The sequence below is a fragment of the Scylla paramamosain genome, chromosome 11, assembly GCF_035594125.1.
Source record: "Scylla paramamosain isolate STU-SP2022 chromosome 11, ASM3559412v1, whole genome shotgun sequence".
NCBI lineage: Eukaryota > Metazoa > Arthropoda > Malacostraca > Decapoda > Portunidae > Scylla > Scylla paramamosain.
In genome coordinates, this window is record NC_087161.1 from 1,680,001 (window position 1) to 1,702,500 (window position 22,500).

General features: G+C 43.4%; 4 protein-coding genes and 1 long non-coding RNA gene across 7 annotated transcripts in view; 1 reads left to right on the plus strand and 4 right to left on the minus strand.

The window, feature by feature from the left end:
- Positions 1–5,201, minus strand: part of LOC135104785 (lipase 3-like) — a 7,251-nt gene extending 2,050 nt beyond the window's left edge. The window contains exons 1-6 of one of the 3 annotated variants that reach the window (XM_064012373.1): positions 5,062–5,201; positions 2,141–2,315; positions 1,739–1,937; positions 1,469–1,583; positions 792–942; positions 478–570 (exon numbers count right to left, since the gene is read on the minus strand). In XM_064012373.1, coding sequence (XP_063868443.1) covers positions 478–570; positions 792–942; positions 1,469–1,583; positions 1,739–1,937; positions 2,141–2,311 — 729 coding nt within the window. In that variant the 5' untranslated portion in view covers positions 2,312–2,315; positions 5,062–5,201. Of the gene's footprint in view, positions 1–477; positions 571–791; positions 943–1,468; positions 1,584–1,738; positions 1,938–2,140; positions 2,316–2,906; positions 3,045–5,061 lie in introns of those variants that run through there. The other 2 variants (XM_064012372.1, XM_064012374.1) reach the window with 2 other exon arrangements.
- LOC135104793 (uncharacterized) overlaps positions 1–22,500 on the plus strand; it is a 63,705-nt gene that overhangs the window by 21,027 nt on the left and 20,178 nt on the right. The window lies entirely within an intron of this gene.
- On the minus strand, positions 6,388–9,196 carry LOC135104650 (uncharacterized). The gene is made up of 5 exons (XR_010270471.1): positions 9,069–9,196; positions 8,463–8,641; positions 8,084–8,269; positions 7,775–7,921; positions 6,388–7,375 (listed from the first exon to the last, which is right to left on the minus strand). It is a non-coding gene; the product is annotated as an uncharacterized LOC135104650 (long non-coding RNA).
- Positions 9,592–15,868, minus strand: LOC135105260 (mucin-2-like). The gene is made up of 3 exons (XM_064013481.1): positions 15,838–15,868; positions 10,604–14,899; positions 9,592–10,343 (listed from the first exon to the last, which is right to left on the minus strand). Exons 1-3 carry the CDS (start codon positions 15,866–15,868, stop codon positions 10,261–10,263), a joined length of 4,410 nt encoding a protein of 1,469 aa, XP_063869551.1. The 3' UTR covers positions 9,592–10,260.
- Positions 17,848–22,500, minus strand: part of LOC135104779 (uncharacterized) — a 19,127-nt gene continuing 14,474 nt past the window's right edge. Inside the window, exons 24-29 of the mRNA XM_064012364.1 lie at positions 22,328–22,403; positions 21,885–22,037; positions 21,331–21,419; positions 20,287–20,368; positions 19,437–19,619; positions 17,848–18,970 (exon numbers count right to left, since the gene is read on the minus strand). Of these exons, the coding sequence (XP_063868434.1) occupies positions 18,822–18,970; positions 19,437–19,619; positions 20,287–20,368; positions 21,331–21,419; positions 21,885–22,037; positions 22,328–22,403 (732 nt within the window). The 3' untranslated portion in view covers positions 17,848–18,821. The remainder of the gene's footprint in view (positions 18,971–19,436; positions 19,620–20,286; positions 20,369–21,330; positions 21,420–21,884; positions 22,038–22,327; positions 22,404–22,500) is intronic.

The following is a 22,500-nucleotide window of genomic DNA, read 5'->3' on the forward strand; positions in this document are numbered from 1 at the left end:
GAGTATTTGAAGGACATAGAGAAACTGAGGTGAAATAAAATGTTTCAATAGAACAGTGTATAGTTATATAGAGAGGAGGATGCTGGAGATGGATGTACCCGGCAGGAGAAAGAAAGCAAGACCTAAGAAAAGGCCTATGGAAGCAGTAATGGATGTGACTGAGAAAGGCGCAGGAGACCAAGCGCATTGGAGATGGCCAGTCAACATTAGCGACTCGTGATGGGAGCAGCCCAAAGAAGAGGAAGAAGTGGAAGAACAGAGTATGGAAAGATGAGGTGTGTAAATGTAAGATGGGCTTTCCACTTCCCATTTTCATTAATTTTTACGTTTGATACCAATTCATTAAAAAGTACAAGTAGTTACACCATTTTTAACAGCACATCCTAGAATAGTGATTCCATTATGTATCTCCATTTTTCGAGGAGGCTCCACCATGACGTTTCTCAGTCTTTGAGATAGCAGTGTCTCTGTACTCACGTCGATGTCGCCTGAGTATGGCGCCAGCTCCACGAGAGGACCATGGGCATAGTTCAGGTAGGCCACTGGAGCCATGGCAGCCATTGCCCTCACCTGTTGCAGAAACATGCCAACAAAATTAAAGTTCTCGTCGCTGTCTCTCCAGGAAGATTAAGGATTTCAGCCTCGATATTTCTTCCACTCCATCATTTCCCATTATCTGCCTTCTTACATCTGTCTTTTATTCCAGTCTTGTTCATAGGCTTCATATTTCATTCATTCCTTCATTTACTCCCATCCTCTAACTTATTACATCTGTCTTCTATTTTCCTTACCTTGTTGTTATACTCTGGTAACTCGCTCATCATTACCCAGAAGGCTGTGGTTCCCATGCTCCAACCCACATAGTAGAGGTCCTCATGCCCCGTCGTGGCCAGGATGTAATCGATGCTGTTGGGCACGTCATTCACCGCCATGTCATCCCAGCTAGCAATGAAGACGAGAGATTAAGAGTGAAGTAGAGAGAGGATCCATAAGACTGATGACTTACTTAGGTTCGCCTCACTTTGTTATGCGTCTCCGAGTGGCGTCAGTGATTCTTTGGCAACTCATTTCATTGCTATGTTGCCTGATCCCTCCTTTTGCACTATTCCTCCCAAACAATTATCATTTACAAATGGTGGCAGCGGTGGGATGAGTGATCTATATGGTGCTACTGGGTGTCTCTCTCTCAGTCGCCTCCTCCCTGCTGCATACTTATTACATTCTCTGGGTCTGTAATCGCAGACTGAAACTGTATTCGTTTTTTTGCCTTCTCGTCTGCATGGCCACACTCCCGACAAGTGACCCTTTGCAGTGCCCAATGGAGGATCATCTCCATACACTCCCCAACCTTCTCTTCATTTTTCCTATCTCCACACCTACAGCCCATCATGTCTCCTACAATCACCTGTCCTTTATTTCACCCACATCACCCGTTCCTCCCAGACATGACCACCGCCGAGGGCCTCACCTGAACGCCCAGAACTTAATGTCTGCAGGGTCCAGCTCCACGTGATTGGTCGAATAGGTGTTTCCTCGGAAGTTTGGCATCCACACGTCGTAGCCTGCGTCCGCCAGCACATAGGCTGTCAGCGGGACCGGAGAGGGGGGGTGAACAAAGACCAAAAAGATGGAAGGAGATAGTAAATCGATTGTTAAAAGGGTAAAGATTTGTCAGCACTCATACACTCCATCTTCACTACCCTCTGATCCCCCCTCCTCACCCCTGCCCCATCCTCACCCAGAGCCTGGTCGGGAGTGTTCATGATGTAGTCGGCAGAAGAGCAAAGGAGGCAGTGTTGCAGCAGCGCCACGGGTCTGTCTCCACCCGTCGTCCTGTTGATGCCGTGCGGGATGCGATGCAGCTCAAGGATGTAGCCGTCCGCCGTGGTGACGTGGTGGATCTCTGTTGGGTAGCCCATGGCCTCGATGATCTCAGTCTGGAGAGGAAGGAATCTCGCTGGAACCAAGAATGAGGGTATTCAAGCCATGATTGCACAGGAGATAGGCACGGGACACACACACACACACACACACACACACAATGGCATTTAGCTATTTCTATGGCATTCTTATCTTCCTAGTTTCATTGTTTGCTTCCTCATTTTCCTTCTTTGATTCATGCACACACTCACTCCCTCACCGTCGTCATGTTCATTCCCCAGTGGACGGACCTATTCTCTCTCATCGCCCTCTCCAAGCGGATTCTGTCGGCGAAGACCTTGAGGTCCTTTCCGGCAGGGTGGGCCAGCGCCAGACTCCCTGCCAGCGCCGTAGCTACCACCACCGCCCTCAGCACGATGCATCTACCCATCTGCCTGCCGCCAAGAGGAAAAGGGATATATTAACCTCGTGCGGAAAGCGATTGTCAGCTTATTAGTGCATATTCAAGTCTTTCTGAAGAGTTTTATGAGGATAGAGGTTTAGAATGGAGACCCGGTACAGAGGAGACCCCGATAAATAGAGAACGAGGCAGCCTGTGAGTGCGAGGAAGGAGAACGAGATGGAGAGTCTTAGGACATGGCGCAGCCTGGAGGAACTGCCTCAGAAGGGATTCAGAAATAAAAGAATCGTAAAGCCTTGGCAGTAGTGACGGTTTGTGAGACGCTGCGATGCACATTTCGTGACACTTCACGATGTAATTTGGACTTGTTTTTAACTGATTTGTTTCAGGGACTGGCACTTCCCGTGTTTTTTTTTTTTCTTTTTTACTAGTTTTGCTACCCTTGACCAGACCTCTTATGTACACAATGAAAGAAAAAAGTATACCGTTTGAAAGAGAAATCTGAAATGGTAGGGGAGAAATTACTATGCAGATAAGAATAAAAAATCCTAAACATCATTTCCACTTCCGTTGTGTTGTGTTGTGTTGTGCTGCGTTGCTAAGTACTTGGTTTGTTCTTCCTCACCTGTGTTAGTATATCTGTGTTGTGTCACCTGGATTGTGCCTCCTCTGGGAATGGCCGCCGTGGCTCATCACACATGGTACTTATTTACCCACTTGCCCAAGTAAGGAGGTGGGGGTTCATGGGGAGGAGGGACAACACCTACACGAGGTCCAGGAGGAGAGAACGAAAAGGGAACAGCTGAAGCATATGTAATGAAGAGGCTTACGAGGCACTGAGAAGATAAGATTAGAACAGTATAAAGAATTAATACAAAACTTGAATATGTAAGACAGTAAAACAGTAAGAGGCCTTGAAATACACACACACATAACACACACACACACACACACACACACACACACACACACACACACACACACACACACATGTTTAAAAGTTCAGTTGTAGATAACGCTAATGAGCCATTACTTCTGTTGTCAACTTTTCTAGATAAATTAAGGAGCAAGTGATTGCGTCGCACACTTATGCATCGCTACCTCTCCTGCACATGCCACCTGATGCCGGGTACTGTAACAGCTGATTGGTTCATAATAACGCAGAATCTTCCCACCTCCACTAACCTAGTTTCGTTTGCATTCTTAGATCATTTGGGTTACTCTTTTAAAATACAGGGGTTTTCTCTCCAGTAATCTTTATATTCTGGTATTGTGTGTCTCAAGAAGCTAACTTACCTTATCCTGTCCTGCAATTAACTTCAGTTTTATTTGTACCGGGAGGTTTTCATTTCAAAGTTTCATAATCCGGTGTATGTACAGTATCATTTAGTCATTATTAGACCCTTTTTTTTCCAGTCAGGGCATCAGTAACTAAGTTAAGGACCCAAGAACATAAGAAGAGAAGATAACAAGGGAAGTTGCAGGGGAGCCATCAGACCTGCATGTGGCAATCATTATATAAAAAAAGTCTACTCATTTCCATCTGTCATCCCTTTTCATGGATGTCTTTTAAAGTTCCCTATTCACTCGACGCTAAGATGAACTGCGTCTGATCAGCGCAATCCAAAAAGCAGAAGTCTGAGCCCTTAGTATCCTGTGTCTTCCATCTTATTTTGACCTTCACACACCATCCCATGATATTCCTTTCGGCTTTAGCAACAGCAGTTAATGAAGCAAGATACTCATGCATGCAGGAACTTGTGGTTCTACTCTATAGACATGATACAAGAATACTGCAGGACCCAACATCGATCCTTGAGGTACACCGCTTATCACCTAGACTACTCACACTGCATCTTTGACCACCACCAGCATCACCCGCTGCCTTCCCAGTGAGAACTATCGCACCTGTTACACACCCAGTGATTCACCAGCTTCTTTTATTGTCTGATGTGTTCATGTCCTTGATAACACCGTGGTATATATATATATATATATATATATATATATATATATATATATATATATATATATATATATATATATATATATATATATATATATATATATATATATATATATATATATATATATATATATATATATATATATATATATATATATATATATATATATATATATATATATATATATATTACGGTCATTTTGCAGAATGAGCATAATGTCTGTCATAATGCAAAATGCCCAAATAGCCTAACCTAACCTAACAAAATGATGGACGATACTAATAATAATTATGGTCATTTTGAAAAATGACCACGGGTTTTTGTCATTTTGCAAAATAACTATTAGTAGCGTCGATCATTTTGTTAGGTTAGGTTAGGTTATTTGGGCATTTTGCATAATGACAGACATTTTGGTCGTTTTGCATAATGACCGGGCATTTTGCAAAATGACCAATTCCGCAAAATGACCGTAACATATATATAGACACACACACACACACACACACACACACACACACACACACACACACCATGTCAGTTTCCCCATCATGGGATTACACACACATGACACACACACACACACACGTGTGTGTGTGTGTGTATGTGTGTGTGTGTGTGTGTGTGTCATGTGTGTGTGTCTGTGTATGCGTACTGTGTAGCGTACAAATAGCAGTAGCTAGCGTACGTTACAAATCCTTCTGTTTGTCTGTCTGTCTGTTTTCCTCCCTCCCTTCACCTCTGGCTCCCACTTTTACTGGATACACCACCCTTTTCACCCATTCTCATTCCTCGCCCCGTTCCTTTTCTCCTCACCTATTTTGCAGGCGGGTGAATACTCCTCCCCAGCGAGGCAGCCAACACCATGCTGCCTCTATTAGCGTCACGAGGGAAAACCACTTTTCTCACCAAGAAACGTGAACTGGGATATAATTCACTAACTCGCTGCCTTTTTTACCGAGAGCTGAATACTGACCATAGAGCCACCGGGTTCCCTTCCTCACCCGTTCTGCGCCCCTCGCTCTCCCTCCCTCCCTCAAACCGAACACCTGTAGAAGTTAATTACACTTGTGGCTTTCCCGCTTAAGTCTCGCCACGCGCGCCAAGTTTTTTTTTTTTTTTTTCTCCTTTTTTTGATAGTGAATAAGGGAGGGAGGTAAGAAGGGGGGAGAAAGGGAGGGAGGTAAGAAGGGGGGAGAAAGAGAGGGAGTGATAAGCAAGTAAAGGGAAATGAGAAGTGTTTTTTTTTTTATTTGTTATCTATCTTTTATATTATAGAGAGAAAATGTGGAGTGAAGAGGAAGAAAAGAAGAGGTACATGGATGGGTATAAACACACACACACACACACACACACACACACACACACACACACACACACACACGCAATGGGAAAATACAAAACCAATGCAGGAAATCACATTTTTTAATGAATGTGCTCTCGTCCTTGTGTGTGTGTGTGTGTGTGTGTGTGTGTGTGTGTGTGTGTGTGTGTGTGTGTGTGTGTGTGTGTGTGTGTGTGTGTGTGTGTGTGTGTGTGTGTGTGTGTGTGTGTGTGTGTGTGTGTGTGAAAATTCCGAAAATAATTTTTTTTTTATATACCTGGAAATCTTTTTTAGTAACTGTGGAAAACGAAGAGGAAGAAGAAGAGGAGGAGGAGGAGGAGGAGGAGAAGGAGAAGAGGAAGAAAAAAAAAGAGGAAAGGAAGAAACCATAATCATAGATACACTCGTAATAGTAAGAATGATATAAACACGAACAAAGAAGAAAAGAAGAAGGAAAAGAATGAGAGGAGGAGGAGGAGGAGGAAGAAGAAGAAAAAGAGGAAGAGGAAGAAGAAGAGGCTTACATCGTTGCCTCACCGTCTCGTCCTGACCACAGCTGGGTAAAGCCGAGGAGCGTGTGAGGCAATGCAGAGGAGGAGGTTACTTGCTACTGGCTCTAATACCTGTTTGTGTATTGCGTATATGTTGCGGAGTGACTTAGGATGGACGCCCCTCTCTCTCTCTCTCTCTCTCTCTCTCTCTCTCTCTCTCTCTCTCTCTCTCTCTCTCTCTTTTCCTTTCTTTTTTTTTATTTGTTACTTGTATGAAATCTTGTAAGTTGCGTGAATTGTATGTATTTGTATTTCTGTTGTTGTTGTTGTTGTTGTTGTTGTTGTTGTTGTTGTTGTTGTTGTACAGATACTTAGAAACACCCGGAACATTACTACATTACAATATTCCTGACTAAAGCCTACATTCTTTAAATTTCTTCCTTCTCTCATCATCACAGCATATTTTCAAAAGGCCACGGAGAACAAGTCAATCTCACTAGTGTTTTCCGCCATTAATCATTCAGAATACTTATTACACTCACTGGAACCAAGAAAACTAACGTTCTCTCTTTATTTGTTTTCTTCTTATTTCATTTTTCTTTTTCTTATTCATTTATTCTTCATACGTGTTTCGTTTTCTCCTTTTCTTTTCTTTTCTTCTTTCTATTCATTTTGTCCTTCTTTTCTTGTTTTCTTCTCTTTACTTTGTCTTTCTTCTTTTCTTGTTCCGTCTTCATTTAGTGTTACCACAGTTAATCAGAATATTCATTAGTCATTACACTATCAGAACAATCACAAAAACACTCATAAAAACTCACAGTAACTTCCACTAGAGCCTGTTAGAACGTCGCCAAGATGAGACACTGGAATATCTGAGAGCACGGATTTAATTCCCCACCCAGACCAATGATGAGCCAACCCGAACGAACGCAAAACACATCCCAAACACACAAAACACAGACCAAACACAAAAGAAACCTAAGAAAAAAAAGAAGCATTCCAAAACACACCAAAATACACCAAAACACTCATTAATGACACAAATGTAAAAAAAATAATTGCCTAGACACACGAAAAAAGAACAGAGGATGGTTTGTTGATTGTGTGTTTTCCAGGTGACAGAGTAATTGAATAGGCTGTAGCAGTTAAAAAAAAAAAAACGTCACCAGCAAGATGTAAGAGAGAAAGGGAAAATTTATTAAGTATTAAAGATAAATAAGGTGGTGTTTCCGATGTCATATGTTGAGTAGCGCATTCCGATACTGTATTCCTTCAGCATGCCTACCAGCTGCTCCCCGGCCTCCGTCACCAACGCCTGGGGGGAAGAGGTGAGGTGACGGGGAGTGATGAAGGAAGAGGAGGAGGAGGAGGAAAAAGAGAGGAAAATAGAGGAAGAAAGATGGAAATTCATTAGTGTTACAAGAATAAGTATGCTTCTCTCTCTCTCTCTCTCTCTCTCTCTCTCTCTCTCTCTCTCTCTCTCTCTCTCTCTCTCTCTCTCTCTCTCTCTCTCTCTCTCTCTCTCTCGCTTTCTCCTGTTCCCGCAAAATTATTTTCATTATCGTTTAGTCCACCTTAAAATATTAAAGAAAACAGAATACCAGAGAAAAAGGGAACATATCAGGAACGACTAAGAGAGAGAGAGAGAGAGAGAGAGAGAGAGAGAGAGAGAGAGAGAGAGAGAGAGAGAGAGAGAGAGAGAGAGAGACCTTACCCTGACTCTACCGGGAGGGTGGGAGGCGAGGGCGTGCAGGAGGTGGTTAGGTGGAAGGGCGCTGGCCAGGAAGAGGTCGACAACTCCAGTCTGGCCCAGGGCGGCGAGGAGGGAGGGAAGGTTGAAACATTGCTCTTGTTTCGCATTCTGTGGGGAGAGAGAGAGAGAGAGAGAGAGAGAGAGAGAGAGAGAGAGAGAGAGAGAGAGAGAATGAATGACTGAATGAATGAATAAATAAATCAGCATAGCCTAGTTTATACTTATACACGTAAATGTCAACCACACACACACACACACACACACACACACCATGTACGGGATGGAGGGTGACAGGCAGGCGTGTGTGTGCCAGAAGTGCGCGGGGGCGTGGTTGTTGTAGTGGGCGCGGTCTTCCTCTGGGCGTGGCGCCACCCACAACCCCGCCCTCCTTCCCAGCGCAGCCACTAGCCCGCGGGACACGCCCTGCATTGCCACCAGGAAGCCCACGGCGCCCACCTGAGGAAGTAGTAGTAGCAGTAGTAGTAGTAGTAGTAGTAGTAGTAGTAGTAGTAGTAGTAGTAGTAGTAGTGGTAGTAGTAGTAGTAGTAGTAGTAATGAAAGAACAATGAAAAATATCAATAATAGTAAGTGGTGGTGATGGTTGCACAGTAGAAACATCACAACCACCACCACCATCACCACTACTCACCTTATCCCTCACCACCTGCACAAGCTTAGCCTCCGTGGGCGTGAGTGGCGGGGCATTCTCCTGGTAGGACGGCGCAGGGGCTGAGGGGGGCGTCAGGAACTCCTCCCTTACGACCTGCAGGAGTTGTGGGTCATTCCAGATGGGGGAGCCGCGCAAGGACTCCTCCAGACACTCCTCCTCTGCGCGGGGAGAAGGAAGGCTATAGGAGATTCGATCTTCTTTATAAGCAATCGGCTCTTATGTATGAGGGACTGGACTTGTGGTGTTGTTTATGTGGGATCGAGTTGTAAGTGGGGATGTGGGAATGGATCAGTAACTTTTTATACAAGTTATTTATTTATTTATTTATTAACCTATTCTTTTTTTTCCATTATTATAGTAAAAGTTTAAGTTAATCAGTCATACAGTCTTTATTCAATCATTCAGTCAGGCACCGATTCAGTCAACCAGTCAGTCACTTATTCATTCACTCACCCATCCAGTCATTTTCTCAGTCGATCAATCAGCTAGTAAGTTATGATATAGTCAGTCACTCAGACAATCACCGAGTCAATTATTCAGTCAGTCAGTCCAGTCAGTCATCCAGTCACCCAGTCATCCACTCACCCGTAGGTTCTCGACACTCCTCTGGGCTTGCAAAGTACTGGTGATGAAAGATGGTTGCTAGTCCTGTCATCACCACCACCATCACCACCGCCGCTATCATCGCCGTGCCGCGTCCGCTGGTCATTCTAGAGAGAGAGAGAGAGAGAGAGAGAGAGAGAGAGAGAGAGAGAGAGAGAGTTGATTTTTGATGTCTTCACAATAACCAAATTTTGAATCACCGAGCACACACACACACACACACACACACACACACACACACACACACGCACACACACCTTCCTTCGCACCCACGCACATGATACTAGCTTGTGTACGTATTCGTGTGCGTGAGTTGGCTTGGGTACATTTTAGTTCCTTCTTTCCTCTAACACACACACACACACACACACACACACGAACGGACGCGCACAGCAGCAAAGTTTCATGTTATTTCTTCACCTTTTCCTCCTTCTCTTCCTCCTCCTCCTCCTCCTCCTCCTCCTGTTCCTTCTTCTTCTCGAAAAATGATGAATAAAAAAGCAGGAACTATGTAGTCATTTAATAAAGATACATCAATATACAGTAAACACTGAACACAACAGTTTGAAGGAAGACAAAGGTTCAAAGTACAACTGTTTTTAGTCTTTGTAATTATATTTGATGCAAGGAAAGAAATATGCAGTTTGTTTACCTCTATTATTATTCATAGGGGGAAAAGATTAGCATGAACAGATGTCCTTAAAGTTGATGGCACAAAGTACACAATTCCAAGCCTACGTATAAATCTAACACTACTCCTCTTATTGTAACTACTACTACTACTACTACTCCTACTACTACATCCTTCCATTAACAACTACATCATACAATCAACAGAACCAAAACACACCATTCCTAATTTAACCTGCCTTCACATATGTTTAAAGCCTTAGAAGCAACACTAACCCCTTAACTGCCATGGTTTTTCTTGAGCTTAACAAGATGATCAGCAGCAAGATGACGTGAAATCTTGAGAGACGGTACTAAGAACAAGATAAGTATTGAGGTGACACGAATCTTTTAATGCTACCAGTTTTATTTCTTGGTTTAGTGAAGCTCAAATGGAGTCACTCATATACCAGGTGTTGTGTCATTAGCAGGTGAAGTCTTAAGAGTCATATGGTGTGCGGGGGACGGCGTGGCGAGGGGCGCTGTGGGTCGTGTGGTTGGGAAGTCAAGACGCTATCGCCAACAGGAGGATGAAGATGACCACCACCACGATGACAATGATGACTGGCACAGGGATGTGAACGCTTTCTGGAAGAGTTACAGAGATGGATGGGTGGGTTAGTAGACTGCTAAGTGGACAGATAGATGGATAGATGTATGGATGGATGGACTGGTAGATAGATAGATAGATAGATAGATAGATAGATAGATAGATAGATAGATAGATAAGAGAATTAGATGGACTGACAGGTTAATGAAGAGAGAGAGAGAGAGAGAGAGAGAGAGAGAGAGAGAGAGAGAAGTAGATATAAACATACGTACATATGTACATCCAAAGCTTCACTCACCTTTATACCAAGGCTTCCCATTCGTCTGCTTCACGTCCGGGTGGTTTGAAGCCTCTCTCTCCCAGATGAAGGCTTCGGGATGCTTCTGGTGGGATGACGGTCCATTTGAAGCTTTATTTGAATGAGAGGCTTCATTCCGAGCTTCTTTGCGTGGACGTGTGGTCATGGGAGCTTGTGATGTGGTTGGGTTTAAGGCTTCAGCTTCAGTTCTCGGAGTTGGTATTACCGCTTCCATTGGTGTTAGGGGCTTCACGAAACCTTGAGATAATGAAGGAAATGGAGTGAAGCCTTTATAGATCCAGTAAGGGTTTGCAAAGGCCCCAGGTGGTATGGTGGGCTTCAGAAAGGCTTCATTGTAGGGTACGTAGTCATGATAAGCTTGTCTGTGTGACGGTGGAGGTGGTAGTGGCGGTGGTGGTGGTGGTTGATAATGAGGTGATTGGGTAGTTATCATAGGCTTCATCCATCCATGAGAAGCCCACTGGTTGTTAACGTAAGCTTCATTACCTACACGTCCTCCAAAATTACCATAGTATCGTTGTGAGTCTGCGAATTGTTTCGAAGCTTCAGGGTAAATATTAGCGTTCATTGGATTTCCATAGGGCTTCATAATGTTGAGAGGTGTGGGTGGTGTCGCGAAGGCTTCAGTGGGAGAGGAAGGCTTCATATAGCTTCTAAAGGGCGGTAAGGGCTGCTGTGTGGATGTGGCGTGTGAGTGAAGCCTTTGAAACACCGCTTGCATGTATGGATGGGTTGCAAGCTTCAGAATAGGTCCAGGCGTCACTGCAGGCTTCAAGATGGCTCCAGGTGGTGGTAAAGGCTTAAGAGATGGATCATGTGGTGTGTAATAATTCAGTGGGGCTTCAGTTGATGAGGAAAGCATTTTTGTGTTGTTGAAAGTTGTTGTTTGAGGTGCTGATGAAGCTTGCCTTAGCGTTCGAGCCCTAAGTAAAGCTTCAGAAAGTTTAGATGTCTGCAGAAGGGAGTCCAGAGTCGTTGGAGGCAGTGTGAGGGCTTCATGGGATTTTGAAGATGTGACTGTGGCTTCATCTAATTTGCTACCGACAGGCTTCGTCATAGCTTCATTGTGTGTTGGAGGATAGTCTTTATGAAGCTTCAGTGTCTTCGAAAGAGCCCCAGATTTTATAGAAGGATTCGTAATGCTATCTTGTGCCTTTACGGGCTTCATATCCTCCTTGAAATTTACGGGAGGCTTCAGAAAAGAGTGATTAGGTTCTGCAGGCTCTACCAAGGCTTCCAGAGATATCGTTATGGGCTCAGTCACCATTGTTGGCTTCACTGGGGCTTCACTTAAAGATTCTTGCGCTCTTGAGGCTTCAATATTTTCTATTGACGTCATTGGGGCTTCATGAGTGTCATTTGTCTGTACTTTAGCTTCAATCTTTTTTACTAACTTTACTAGGGCTTCATCGGTATCATCAGGCGTCGTTGGAGCTTCAGTGATCTCTGTTGGTTTCATTGAGGCTTCACTTTTATATTCTATAGTTTGGGTTTCGGTAATCTCTGTTGGTTTCAGTGGGGCTTCACTTCTATATTCTAATGTCGCTGGAGCTTCAGTAATTTCCGTTGACTTTAACAGGGCTTCATTATTACCCTCTAACGTCGTTGGTGCTTTAGTCATCTCTTTTAGCTTCATTTGGGGTTCAGTCGTATCATGTGATTTTCCTAAGGCTTCAGTTATCTCTTCTGGCTTCAATGGAGCTTCATATTTATGATATAGCGTTGATGAAGATTCAGTCATCTCTTCTGCCTTTATTGGGGCTTCACTAGTGTTCTCTAACTTTGTTGAAGCTTCTTTTATCTCTTGTGGCTTCACTAGGGCTTCACTGGTATCATTTGGCATTGTTGAGGCTTCAGGCATCTCTACTGGCTTCATTGGAACATCACTAGTATCACCTTTCTTTGTTGAGGCTTCAGTTATCTCTTCTGGCTTCATTTGGGCTTCACGTATGTTAAACAGCGTTGTTGCGGCTTCAGTCGGTTCTGTTGGTTTCATTGAAGCTTTAAATGTACTGCTATCTAATATTGTTGGGGGTTCAGTAATATATCTTGGCTTCAGTGAGGCTTCACGTGTATAATGTAACACTGTTGGGATTTCAGTCATCTCTGTGTGCTTTATTGGGGCTTCCCGTGTATTATCCGGTATTGCTGGGGCTTCAGTCATTTCTGGTAGCTTCATTGCGGTTTCAAAGATATTATGTAGTGTTTTGGGAGCTTCAGTAATTTTTCTTGGCTTCACTGGGGGTTCACGTGTACTGTCTAGCGTCGCTGGTTCTTCAGTCAACTGTACTGGCTTCACCGTGGTATCATGTGTGTAATATAGTGTGGTTTGGGCTTCAGTTATATTCATTGGCTTCATTGTGGCTTCATGCGTATAATCTATCGCCGTTGGAGTTTCGGTCATATCAGATGGCTTCACTGGAGTTTCATGCTTACCTGCTAGTGTTGTTAGGGCTTCAGCCACCACTGTTTGTTTCCTTGGGGCTTCACTTAAAGAATCATGCGTTGTTGGGGGTTCAGTACCCTCTTTATAATACGGTGTTGTTTGTATATAAATCCTCTCTATTGGCTTCGTTGAGGCTTCCTGTGTATCATTTGACATTGTTGGAGCTTCAGTGTTCTTTATTGACTTCACTGCGGCTTCACTAGTAACATTAAGCGTTACTGGGACTTCCGTCTTCTCTCTTGGCTTCATTAGGGCTTCACGTATATGTATAGAATCTAACGTTATTGGAGTTTTCGACTTATCATTTGGTTTCATTGATGCTTCTAGTGTAATTGAACCTTCAGTCACCATTATTGGCTTCAATGGAGCTTCAATGTTAGAATTGTGCGTTGTTTGCGCTTCAGTCTTGTCTATTGGCTTCACTGAGGCTTCACGTGTATCATTTGATAGTATTTGAGCGTCAGTGTTCTCTGTTGGCTTCAATGAGCTTTTATTAGTAACATTTAGCATTGTTAGGACTTCAACCTTCTCTGTTGGCTTCATTAGGGCTTCTTGTATATAGTCTGGTGTTGTTGGGTCTTCATCAGTATTTTCTGTTAGCTTTATTGGAGCTTCACCTGTATAATTTGGTGTTGTTGGGGCTTCACTCCCTTCTATTGGCTCCACTTGGGCTTCAGAATAATTTAAGGACTTCATAGCAGCTTCACTGCTTACTGTGGGCTTCGTTGGTCCTTCGGAGACATGTAGAGGCTTCGCAGAGGATTGAGGAGAAATTTCAGTCTTCCCTAAAGCTTCAGAGTTTGTGTATGACTTTCGAAAGGCTTCACGGGACTCATCAAGCTTCAATCTGGTTTTAGAATGAATGAAAGGTTTCTCAATGGCGTTACCCATTAACGAAGGCTTCATCTCTACATCTGAAGCTTCAGGGGATGTACTTTTAGAAGCCTCAAGTGAAGCAGGTGACGGTAAGATGGCATCCGATAGTATAGGTAACGTCTTGAAGCTTTTAAGGAGAATTGACTTCGTGAGGGCTTCATATGACGCCAACAGTCCCTTGAGGGCTTCATTTATTTGAATATCTGCTTGTGTCTTGGTATGAGAACGTTTAGAGGCTTCATTGGTCAGATGGGATCTCGAGGCTTCAAATAGAGCTTCACGGAATTTTGGTGAAGCTTGGCTGAGTGTGACAGGCTTGACATCTGGCTTGGAGTAAGTGTCGGGCTTCACTAAGGCTTCAGATAACTTTGGCTGATGGGCTTTGGTATTTTTAGTCCTGTCTCCTTCCCCAAAGGCTTCCCGAGGTTCCAAGGTTTTCATTAAAGGACTCACTTCTGTCATGGGTTTCACAGATACGACTAGAGATGATGGCGGCTTCTCTTGGGCTTCAGCTTTTGCTTGAGGCTTCAGTTGCGATTCAGACAGCGTTGCAGGCTTCATGAGCGACGCCTCTTTTTGTACTATTTTACTTGTAGCTTCATGTTTAGGCTTCATGCGAGCTTCGAAAGATCTATAAGGTTTTATTGGAACTTTAGAAGGTAATGCAGTATTTATTTGAGTTTCGTGGGGAACTGGAGCCTTCGTGAGAGCTTCAAATACACTAGTTCCAACATCAGGTGGATTAGGGGGCTTCAAAGACGCATCTAAAGAGCTTATGAAGGCTTCAGAGAGAGGAACAGGCGATGTGTAACTTAATGTAAACATCGGATTGACTTCAGAAAGTGGTCGAAGCTTCAGTGGGATTGATTTATGTGGCTGAGGCTTCGGGAAGGCTTCTGAGGGCAGAGAGGGACTCGCGTGCTGCTCCTGGCCCAGCGCCCCCGCCCACCATGCTGTAGGGGAGGGGAAGGGGGGTGAGAAGGAATGTGAGGAGGAGAATGAGGAGTAAGAGTAGTGTCCATGGTTTATTTTTGTCTAGCAGATGGAATTGTACAACGCGGTCTTAACTACCACGCCACGTTTTTCTCATTTGATGGATGTAGCAGGCGAGCAGAACGATGCAACTAAACATAGCTTTATTATCCTCGCATTGACATGAAGAGATAATTGTGGGTGGGAATAGTGCGTATGTGTTTGTGTTTGTAATGTCACGTGCCCACTAGCCTGGCATCACTGGCAGCTCTCCTCCTCTCCTCCCATCGTTCTTCTTCTTTCATACTTCCCTCCCTTTTTCCCCTTTACTTTCTCTCTCCATTGTTTGACTGACAACTAACCCCCCACCCCATCTCCTTGTCTTGCTCTTTCCCTCATCTCTTCTTCCTCTCCTCCTCCTTTTCTCTATCCCTCCCTTTCTCTACTTCCCTCCCTCGCGTTAGAGTTGCCACATTCCATCTTTCATATCAATTCTTAAAACCAGCTTTACTTATTTTTCATCTGCATCTCAGGTCTTCACTCTGAGTTAAGGTCATAGATAGAGACAACGGCAAGAGACAGATACTAAGTGTGTCAAACAGAGAACAATGACAGTAACAGTAATGATCAGCTCTGCCAAAATGCATTACGCGTTGTCAAGCTTCCCTGTGCCATGATGCTGATCAGTAAAGCGCGCAGTGTGCCTGGCAGTGGGTCAGGCGCTGTGGTGTTAGCTAATGCCACGCAGTAAACATGTACATTACACTTTTAAGTAGCAAACGGATCCATCGTCTTTAGGTCCTTAAATTGGTAAAGTCTTGTTAATATAAAGTTGCGTAATTCACCACTTAAGATTACTAAAGCTTCGGTGTGTGTGTGTGTGTGTGTGTGTGTGTGTGTGTGTTTTGTAGCTACTTACATAACATCAGCAGCAGAAATCGTCTCTTCATCTGTGGGAGGAGAAATTGAAAGACTGAATTGATTGTTTAAATTGACTGATTGATTGATTGAATTATTTATTTATTTATTTATTTTTATTTTTTGGCCACAGGAAAAAAATAAGTAATTTGATTAGTTTCTGTTGCTCTGTAGCCTTTGCTCCCGTTAACTAAACCATTCTTTAGTATTCCAGTGAGAAAAATATACCGTTAATGCCTTGAGCTTTAGCATTCCTTAATAAGATTTGATGGGAGCTGTCAAAAGATAAGGGGAATATTTCACCAATAGTCACCACCACCACCACACACACCTTCACAAACGTTACTCTTCTTGCAGTGGCTCTATTGATACTGGCATTTCGTGACTCACTGATGGAGGGACAGAGGGAGAACAGGGAGAGAAGCGAGGGGGATGGAGGTAGGGGGAAGTGAAGGCGTGGTTAGAAGGAGGAGGAATGAGGGGGTAATAGAGGGGGGTAATAGAGGGGGTAATAGAGGGGGATAATGAGATGTGAAATTATGTAGGTCATGAGATGAAGGGGGAAAAATTAGGACAATGTCTTGTGTACTGATGCTATCACCTCCCCCCCATCTCTCTCTCTCTCTCTCTCTCTCTCTCTCTCTCTCTCTCTCTCTCTCTCTCTCTCTCTCTCTCTCTCATGATTCATCAGGAAGAACATAGTTTTCACATCATCTCACCTTGTCTAAATTATTTTTCTCAACTTCTATTTTTTTTTTTTTTATCGTATGCATGTCCACTTCTCTCTTCTTTTTTTCCTTACTAACCTTCAACTTACTCTTTCCCTTGAGGTCCCTCTTCTCTCAGACAACGCAGACTTACATTAGTAGGAATGTATAAGAAATCAGCGGCGGGCGGTTTGCTCCTTTAATTGGAAGAAGAGTGGTTTTTCATATAGCATGAAAACACTCCTGTGAAAGCAACTTGGGACTGAACCTAAAGCCCTTTCACACGAGCGCTTCTTTGCGCGCGTTCGGTAGCACTGCGTTCAATATATACATGTCGTGCAGTGGAAACGTTCACACGTGCAAATTACAAGTCAAACAAACCCTCAAGCAAGCAAGAACACACGGCGTCTTCGGAGGCTCCTAATGGCAGTGGAAGCGAGCACATGAACATCCGAGAAGGTGCACCCCACACTGAGAGGCCAGCCACATTCCTTCATCCAAGCAGGCGACACGTGCTGCGGTATGTACTGCATTCGACTTCAATAACTAGTTATGATTTTTATGTAGATGCATTCATACATAGAATCTAATTTAATTAAAATGAAATAACATATTGCAGACGGCTGGCGTGATGGCAGACTACCACGACACTGATGAGGTGATTGCCATCGTGAGGAGATTAATTGCTGCTGATGTGAAGGGGTGGCAAGAAGTGGAGCAAGAGACAAGAGCATCCTTACACTGCACTCCTCAACCCGCTCCCAGGCACTGGTCAGGGTCCGGCACTGCACGCAAGGCAGCCAGGTTGTGGTTCCCTGTCCCCATTCTTTCAGAGGCTTTTATTTATTTTTTTCATTTATTTATTTTTTTATGGGTCATTCTGTTCGTTGACGTATCAATGAGTGAAACAGCACATGGTATCGTGTTACCAGAATTATCACCGAGACGATCATGGTGTCTTCAGTCGTGCCTTGCAGCCACACAGTACTCATATTTGTCCACTTGTAGACTCTTGATAGATATAGATGTCGATATACTCTAGAAGCTCCTATATCTTGTAGCATTTCACTAGGTATATATAATGTGATATCCAGCGATGTGTGACACTGAATCGCGGACAGGAACTCAGAATCTGCTGCCTCACCAACCAGTCATGCACTAGTCTGTCCATTCACACGTGCACTTTCTATTTGTCCGTCTATGTGTCTCCTTGCGTTTCCGCACATTGCTGTCTATCTACCTGTTTTTACACTCATTTCTATATCTTCATGTTTAAGTAATGGGAAAATAACAAGGTCTTGAGGTGAGTTTTTCATGCATTTATTGTCGTCCTGTTTCTTTACAACTTTCCTCGTTCCATTTTTATTAAAGGATATAGGAGTGGAGAGAGAGAGAGAGAGAGAGAGAGAGAGAGAGAGAGAGAGAGAGAGAGAGAGAGAGAGAGAGAGAGAGAGAGAGAGAGAGAGAGAGAGAGAGAGACAGACAGACAAAATTGAATGTCATAAATGAAACACACACACGGTGACTACGTAAATGCTTATTCATGAGAGACGAAGAGAGAAAGACAGCGGTTGCAGCATTGTAAATATGGAGGAAGTCAAGGGATAAATAATGGTGCAGAGTGACAACAATAAATAAATAATGGATCTATTACGACTGATCCCTGAAATGTGTCTTTGTTATGATGTGTGTGTGTGTGTGTGTGTGTTGGGGTGGGAGTGTTTGTGTGTGTGTGTGTGTGTGTGTGTGTGTGTGTGTGTGTGTGTGTGTGTGTGTGTGTGTGTGTGTGTGTTGGGGTGAGAGCAAAACTAGACTCTTCTTTTCTTTTATTTTTTTTAGGAGAGAGAGTTTAGTTTACTACAATTCTTTTTTTCAGTTTTCTCAGTCTTATTTTTCTCGATTCCTTTTCATGATTATCTACTCATTCCCTGTCTTTATTTCAGTCACTTTTTCTTTCTTTCATTTTCTTACTCTTCTTAGCTTCTTTTCTTTCTTTCCCCCATTTATCTTCACAATTTTCTTTCTATTTCCCTTCTTCGCATATGTTTTGTACAATGCCTCTGTGGTGTATTGGCCATAACTGACTGACCTCTGGCTTGAGTCCTTACCACAGCAGACCTACAACACATCCAGCTTGTCTATACACCTTGTTTAGAAGACTGGACAATGATCAGCCTAAGGAAACATGAAAATTAACTAAAAGGAAATCATACACACCACCACACTATACGACATCATCACCACAACACCACAACACCACCATGACAGTCTTTACGTCTTAATTCGTCCCGTCGTTAACTGCTGCTGTCAGGGCGGTGTTGGTGAGGCCTGTGAGCACCGCCAGCATCAGCATTCCCAGTACCAGCACTAGAATCAGTACCAATATGGCGATGTAGAAGCTGAGGTGATCAGCAAGCGTCTCGAGCACTGATGGGGAAGAGAGAAGGGGGGCAGTTAGTGGTGCTTGTTGTTGCTGTTGTTGGTGTTGATGTTGATGTTGCTTCCTTCTCCTCAATATCATCATCGGTGTCTTTATCTCTCTCTCTCTCTCTCTCTCTCTCTCTCTCTCTCTCTCTCTCTCTCTCTCTCTCTCTCTCTCTCTCTCTCTCTCTCTCTCTCTCTCTCTCTCTCTCTCTTTATCATAGCGTTCCTTTCCCTCCTCCTCCTCCTCCTCCTCCTGCTTAACTTCCCCCTCCTCTTCCTTTTTTTCTTTCTGCTTTTGTGCGTCCTCCTTTTCTTCCCATTCCAAAAACACTACTACTACTACTACTACTACTACTACTACTGTCCATTCTGCATCAAAGTTTTTATTACTAGTATTTTAGCTGATAATAGTGTCACAATCACCACCACCACCACCACCAAACACCACTCAATAACACCATATCCTCACCTTCATTGTCGTGGGCCCCGTTATTGTCGTCATCCTCACATTCGCCATCCGCCTCGGTCACCCACACTCTGATCTGCCGCGTGTAGAGAGCGTCCTTCCTGTTGACATGGGCTTGAATCGTCACCACCACCACGTACACTCCGGGAGAGTCGTATACGTGGTGCACGACTAGGCACGTCACTCCTGTAGAAGTGGACGAGGGTTCAAGTGCTTAGTAGACACAGATACAAATGCTCTCTCTCTCTCTCTCTCTCTCTCTCTCTCTCTCTCTCTCTCTCTCTCTCTCTCTCTCTGAATCATCGTATCATTCATAAATGTGCTTAATTCTCACGCTGCCTGCTCATCAGTTAGCTATGTATTATCATCACTGGGCACCTTTTGCGTAGCACTTGTATAAAATGTCAGGTGTCATACAAACCTGTGCCCAGTTAGCAGTGGTCACGGGATTCTTATTAGGTTGGGACAAGTAGACACAACCTGAACACCAACCCTGTGTCGTCTCTTGAATGAGTGTTTTGGTGTTAACTTTGTATTGTGTCGAATTTATTTTTTATTGTTAATTTTCCTCAGGGTGTTATCGACCATAATGAAGAGTAGTGTGGAAGGTGTCCCTGAATCAGGTCTCATTGCCGCCTGAACGTGAGTTAGACAGATGGAGAGACAGATACACAGACATACAGAACACTCTTATAGCTGTTATTATTATTATTATTATTATTATTATTATTATTATTATTATTATTATTGTTATTATTGTTATTATTATTATTATTATTATTATTATCATTATTATTGTTATTATCATTATCATCACACACACACACACACACACACATACACACACACACACCTTCTGCCAGCACTGCATAATAGTCAGTATCATCACCATAGTTAATCATAAGCGGTGTCTCGTCCTCTTTACGTAACACAAGCTGAAACAGGCGAAGATGAGTTAGGTGCACGCCAGACAATGGACCGAATTCTTAAACACTTAGCTGTCTTATTTCAACTTGTAATAGGTTAAATGTAATAGGTTATTAAAGTTTCCAAGGATGTTTTCATGATTCCAGTGATAGTTTAAACCAGGATTCTACATCACCAATGGGAAAAATATCCATGAGTACCCGACTAATTATCTTTGTGGCCTCAGAAAAGCACGGCTGGGATGACACAAAGAGCAACGGGGTATTAAAAGAGTGGTAAAGAAAATTATACCAGCAATACACCTACAAAGGTAAAGGAGTTATGTGGAAGCAAGCACAGAAATGAGAGGAAGAGTAAGTAGGAAAAGAATGTGTGAATAATGAAGTGATGGAGGAAGAAATTGGAGAGTGGAAAAGAGGAACAATAGGAAGGGAAGTAAAGAATGAAGGAGAGCAGATGAGGTGTTGCTTTGTGATGAATAAAGGAAAAAAAAAAACATGGGGAAGAGATGAAGATTAGGAAGAGAAGAAGTGTTGAAGCCTTGGAAGAAAGCAGTGAAAGACGAGGAACAGAGAGGAAAGTAAAAACAAAACGAAGAAAAACAAATGAAGTGCTGGGGAAAGGAAAGGTGAAGAAAAAATTGAGTTCCAGTATAAAAAGAAACTATTTTTTTTATCCCTTTATAACCATTCGTTTATAATTTCACTTGTCCACCCCACTTCCCCACTTCTTCCCCAACCTTCCCAATATTGTCACCTACTTTGCACTCTTACCTTTCCTTAATTTCTCTGCCATTCCTACCTTTCTCCCCACCTTCCCTTCCTTCACTTTTCTGAGCACCCTTTTATTCACCATAAACACTCCCCTCCTTGCTTTACACGCATTCCCTCTTCCCACGACACTCCTCCCCACTTTTTCCTTAATCATTTCCCCAAAACACAGTCCCATAGTACCTCCACCTGATCCTTACCTCGATGGCGAAGAAGACAGGCTCACCAACGAAGGTGTCCACGAAGTACGCCGTGACATACACGTTAACCGGTTCTGAGTTAGGGTTGCCTGAAGGAGGGGGAGGAGAAGGAGGAAGATAATTGCGTTAAAGGGTGGACTTAAATTATTATGAATATCTTCACCACCACCACTCCTACTCCTATTCTTACTGCATCTCCTCTTATTGTTACTACTGCTGTTGTTCTTACTATTACTGATGGTGTTATTGATGCTGCTTCTACCTCAGTTACTTTCACCACCACCACTGCCACCACCAACACCACCATCATTACTACCTATCATTACTACTACTACTACTAATACTACTACTGCTGCTGCTACTACTACTACTACTACTACTACTACTACAACAGCTACTACTATTGTAATTATTGCTATCATTGTAATACCACCAAAACTTTCATAATCCTAACATCACCGTACTGTAACATCCACCACCACCACCACCACCACCACTACCTGCTAAAACCTCTACTTGCCATCACTCTTCTCTCCTCCCGGAAACTTTCTCACCTCGACTGACCACAAGCTGCTTGCCACCACCACCAGGAAGGACCTCCACTGTCGCTGTCCTCAGTAGGATTATATTATCCACTGACATGGATGCTGTCACGGTGTAGGTTCCGGGGTGGCTATAGATGTGTTCCTTAGTGACATCGACTGGACCTTCACGGGGATGGAGTTAAGTTATACATTTCAAGGTCAGGGGTATCACTTGGGTATTTCTGATGAGGACTGGTCGAGGTTGACTTAAGAGAAGGATGTATTGTAGAGACATAGTTGTGAAGAAGGAGAATGAAGGGATGGAAAGGAAAAGATTAGGAGAGGAAGGCTGTATGAGAAGTGACTGGTAGAAAGAGCTGGACAAGTGAACAAAATACTACACACACACACACACACACACACACACACACACACACACACACACACACACACACACACACACACACACTCACCGTTCTCATTATCTCTGACGTGGTAGGATCCGTCGCCGAAATCAATCACATAAATGGCGTTGCCAGAAGAGGTTGCCTGGGGGAGAGAGAGAGAGAGAGAGAGAGAGAGAGAGAGATTATGGACAACACTAACACGTTTTCTTCTTATCATGAAACACTTCCATCTTTATTAA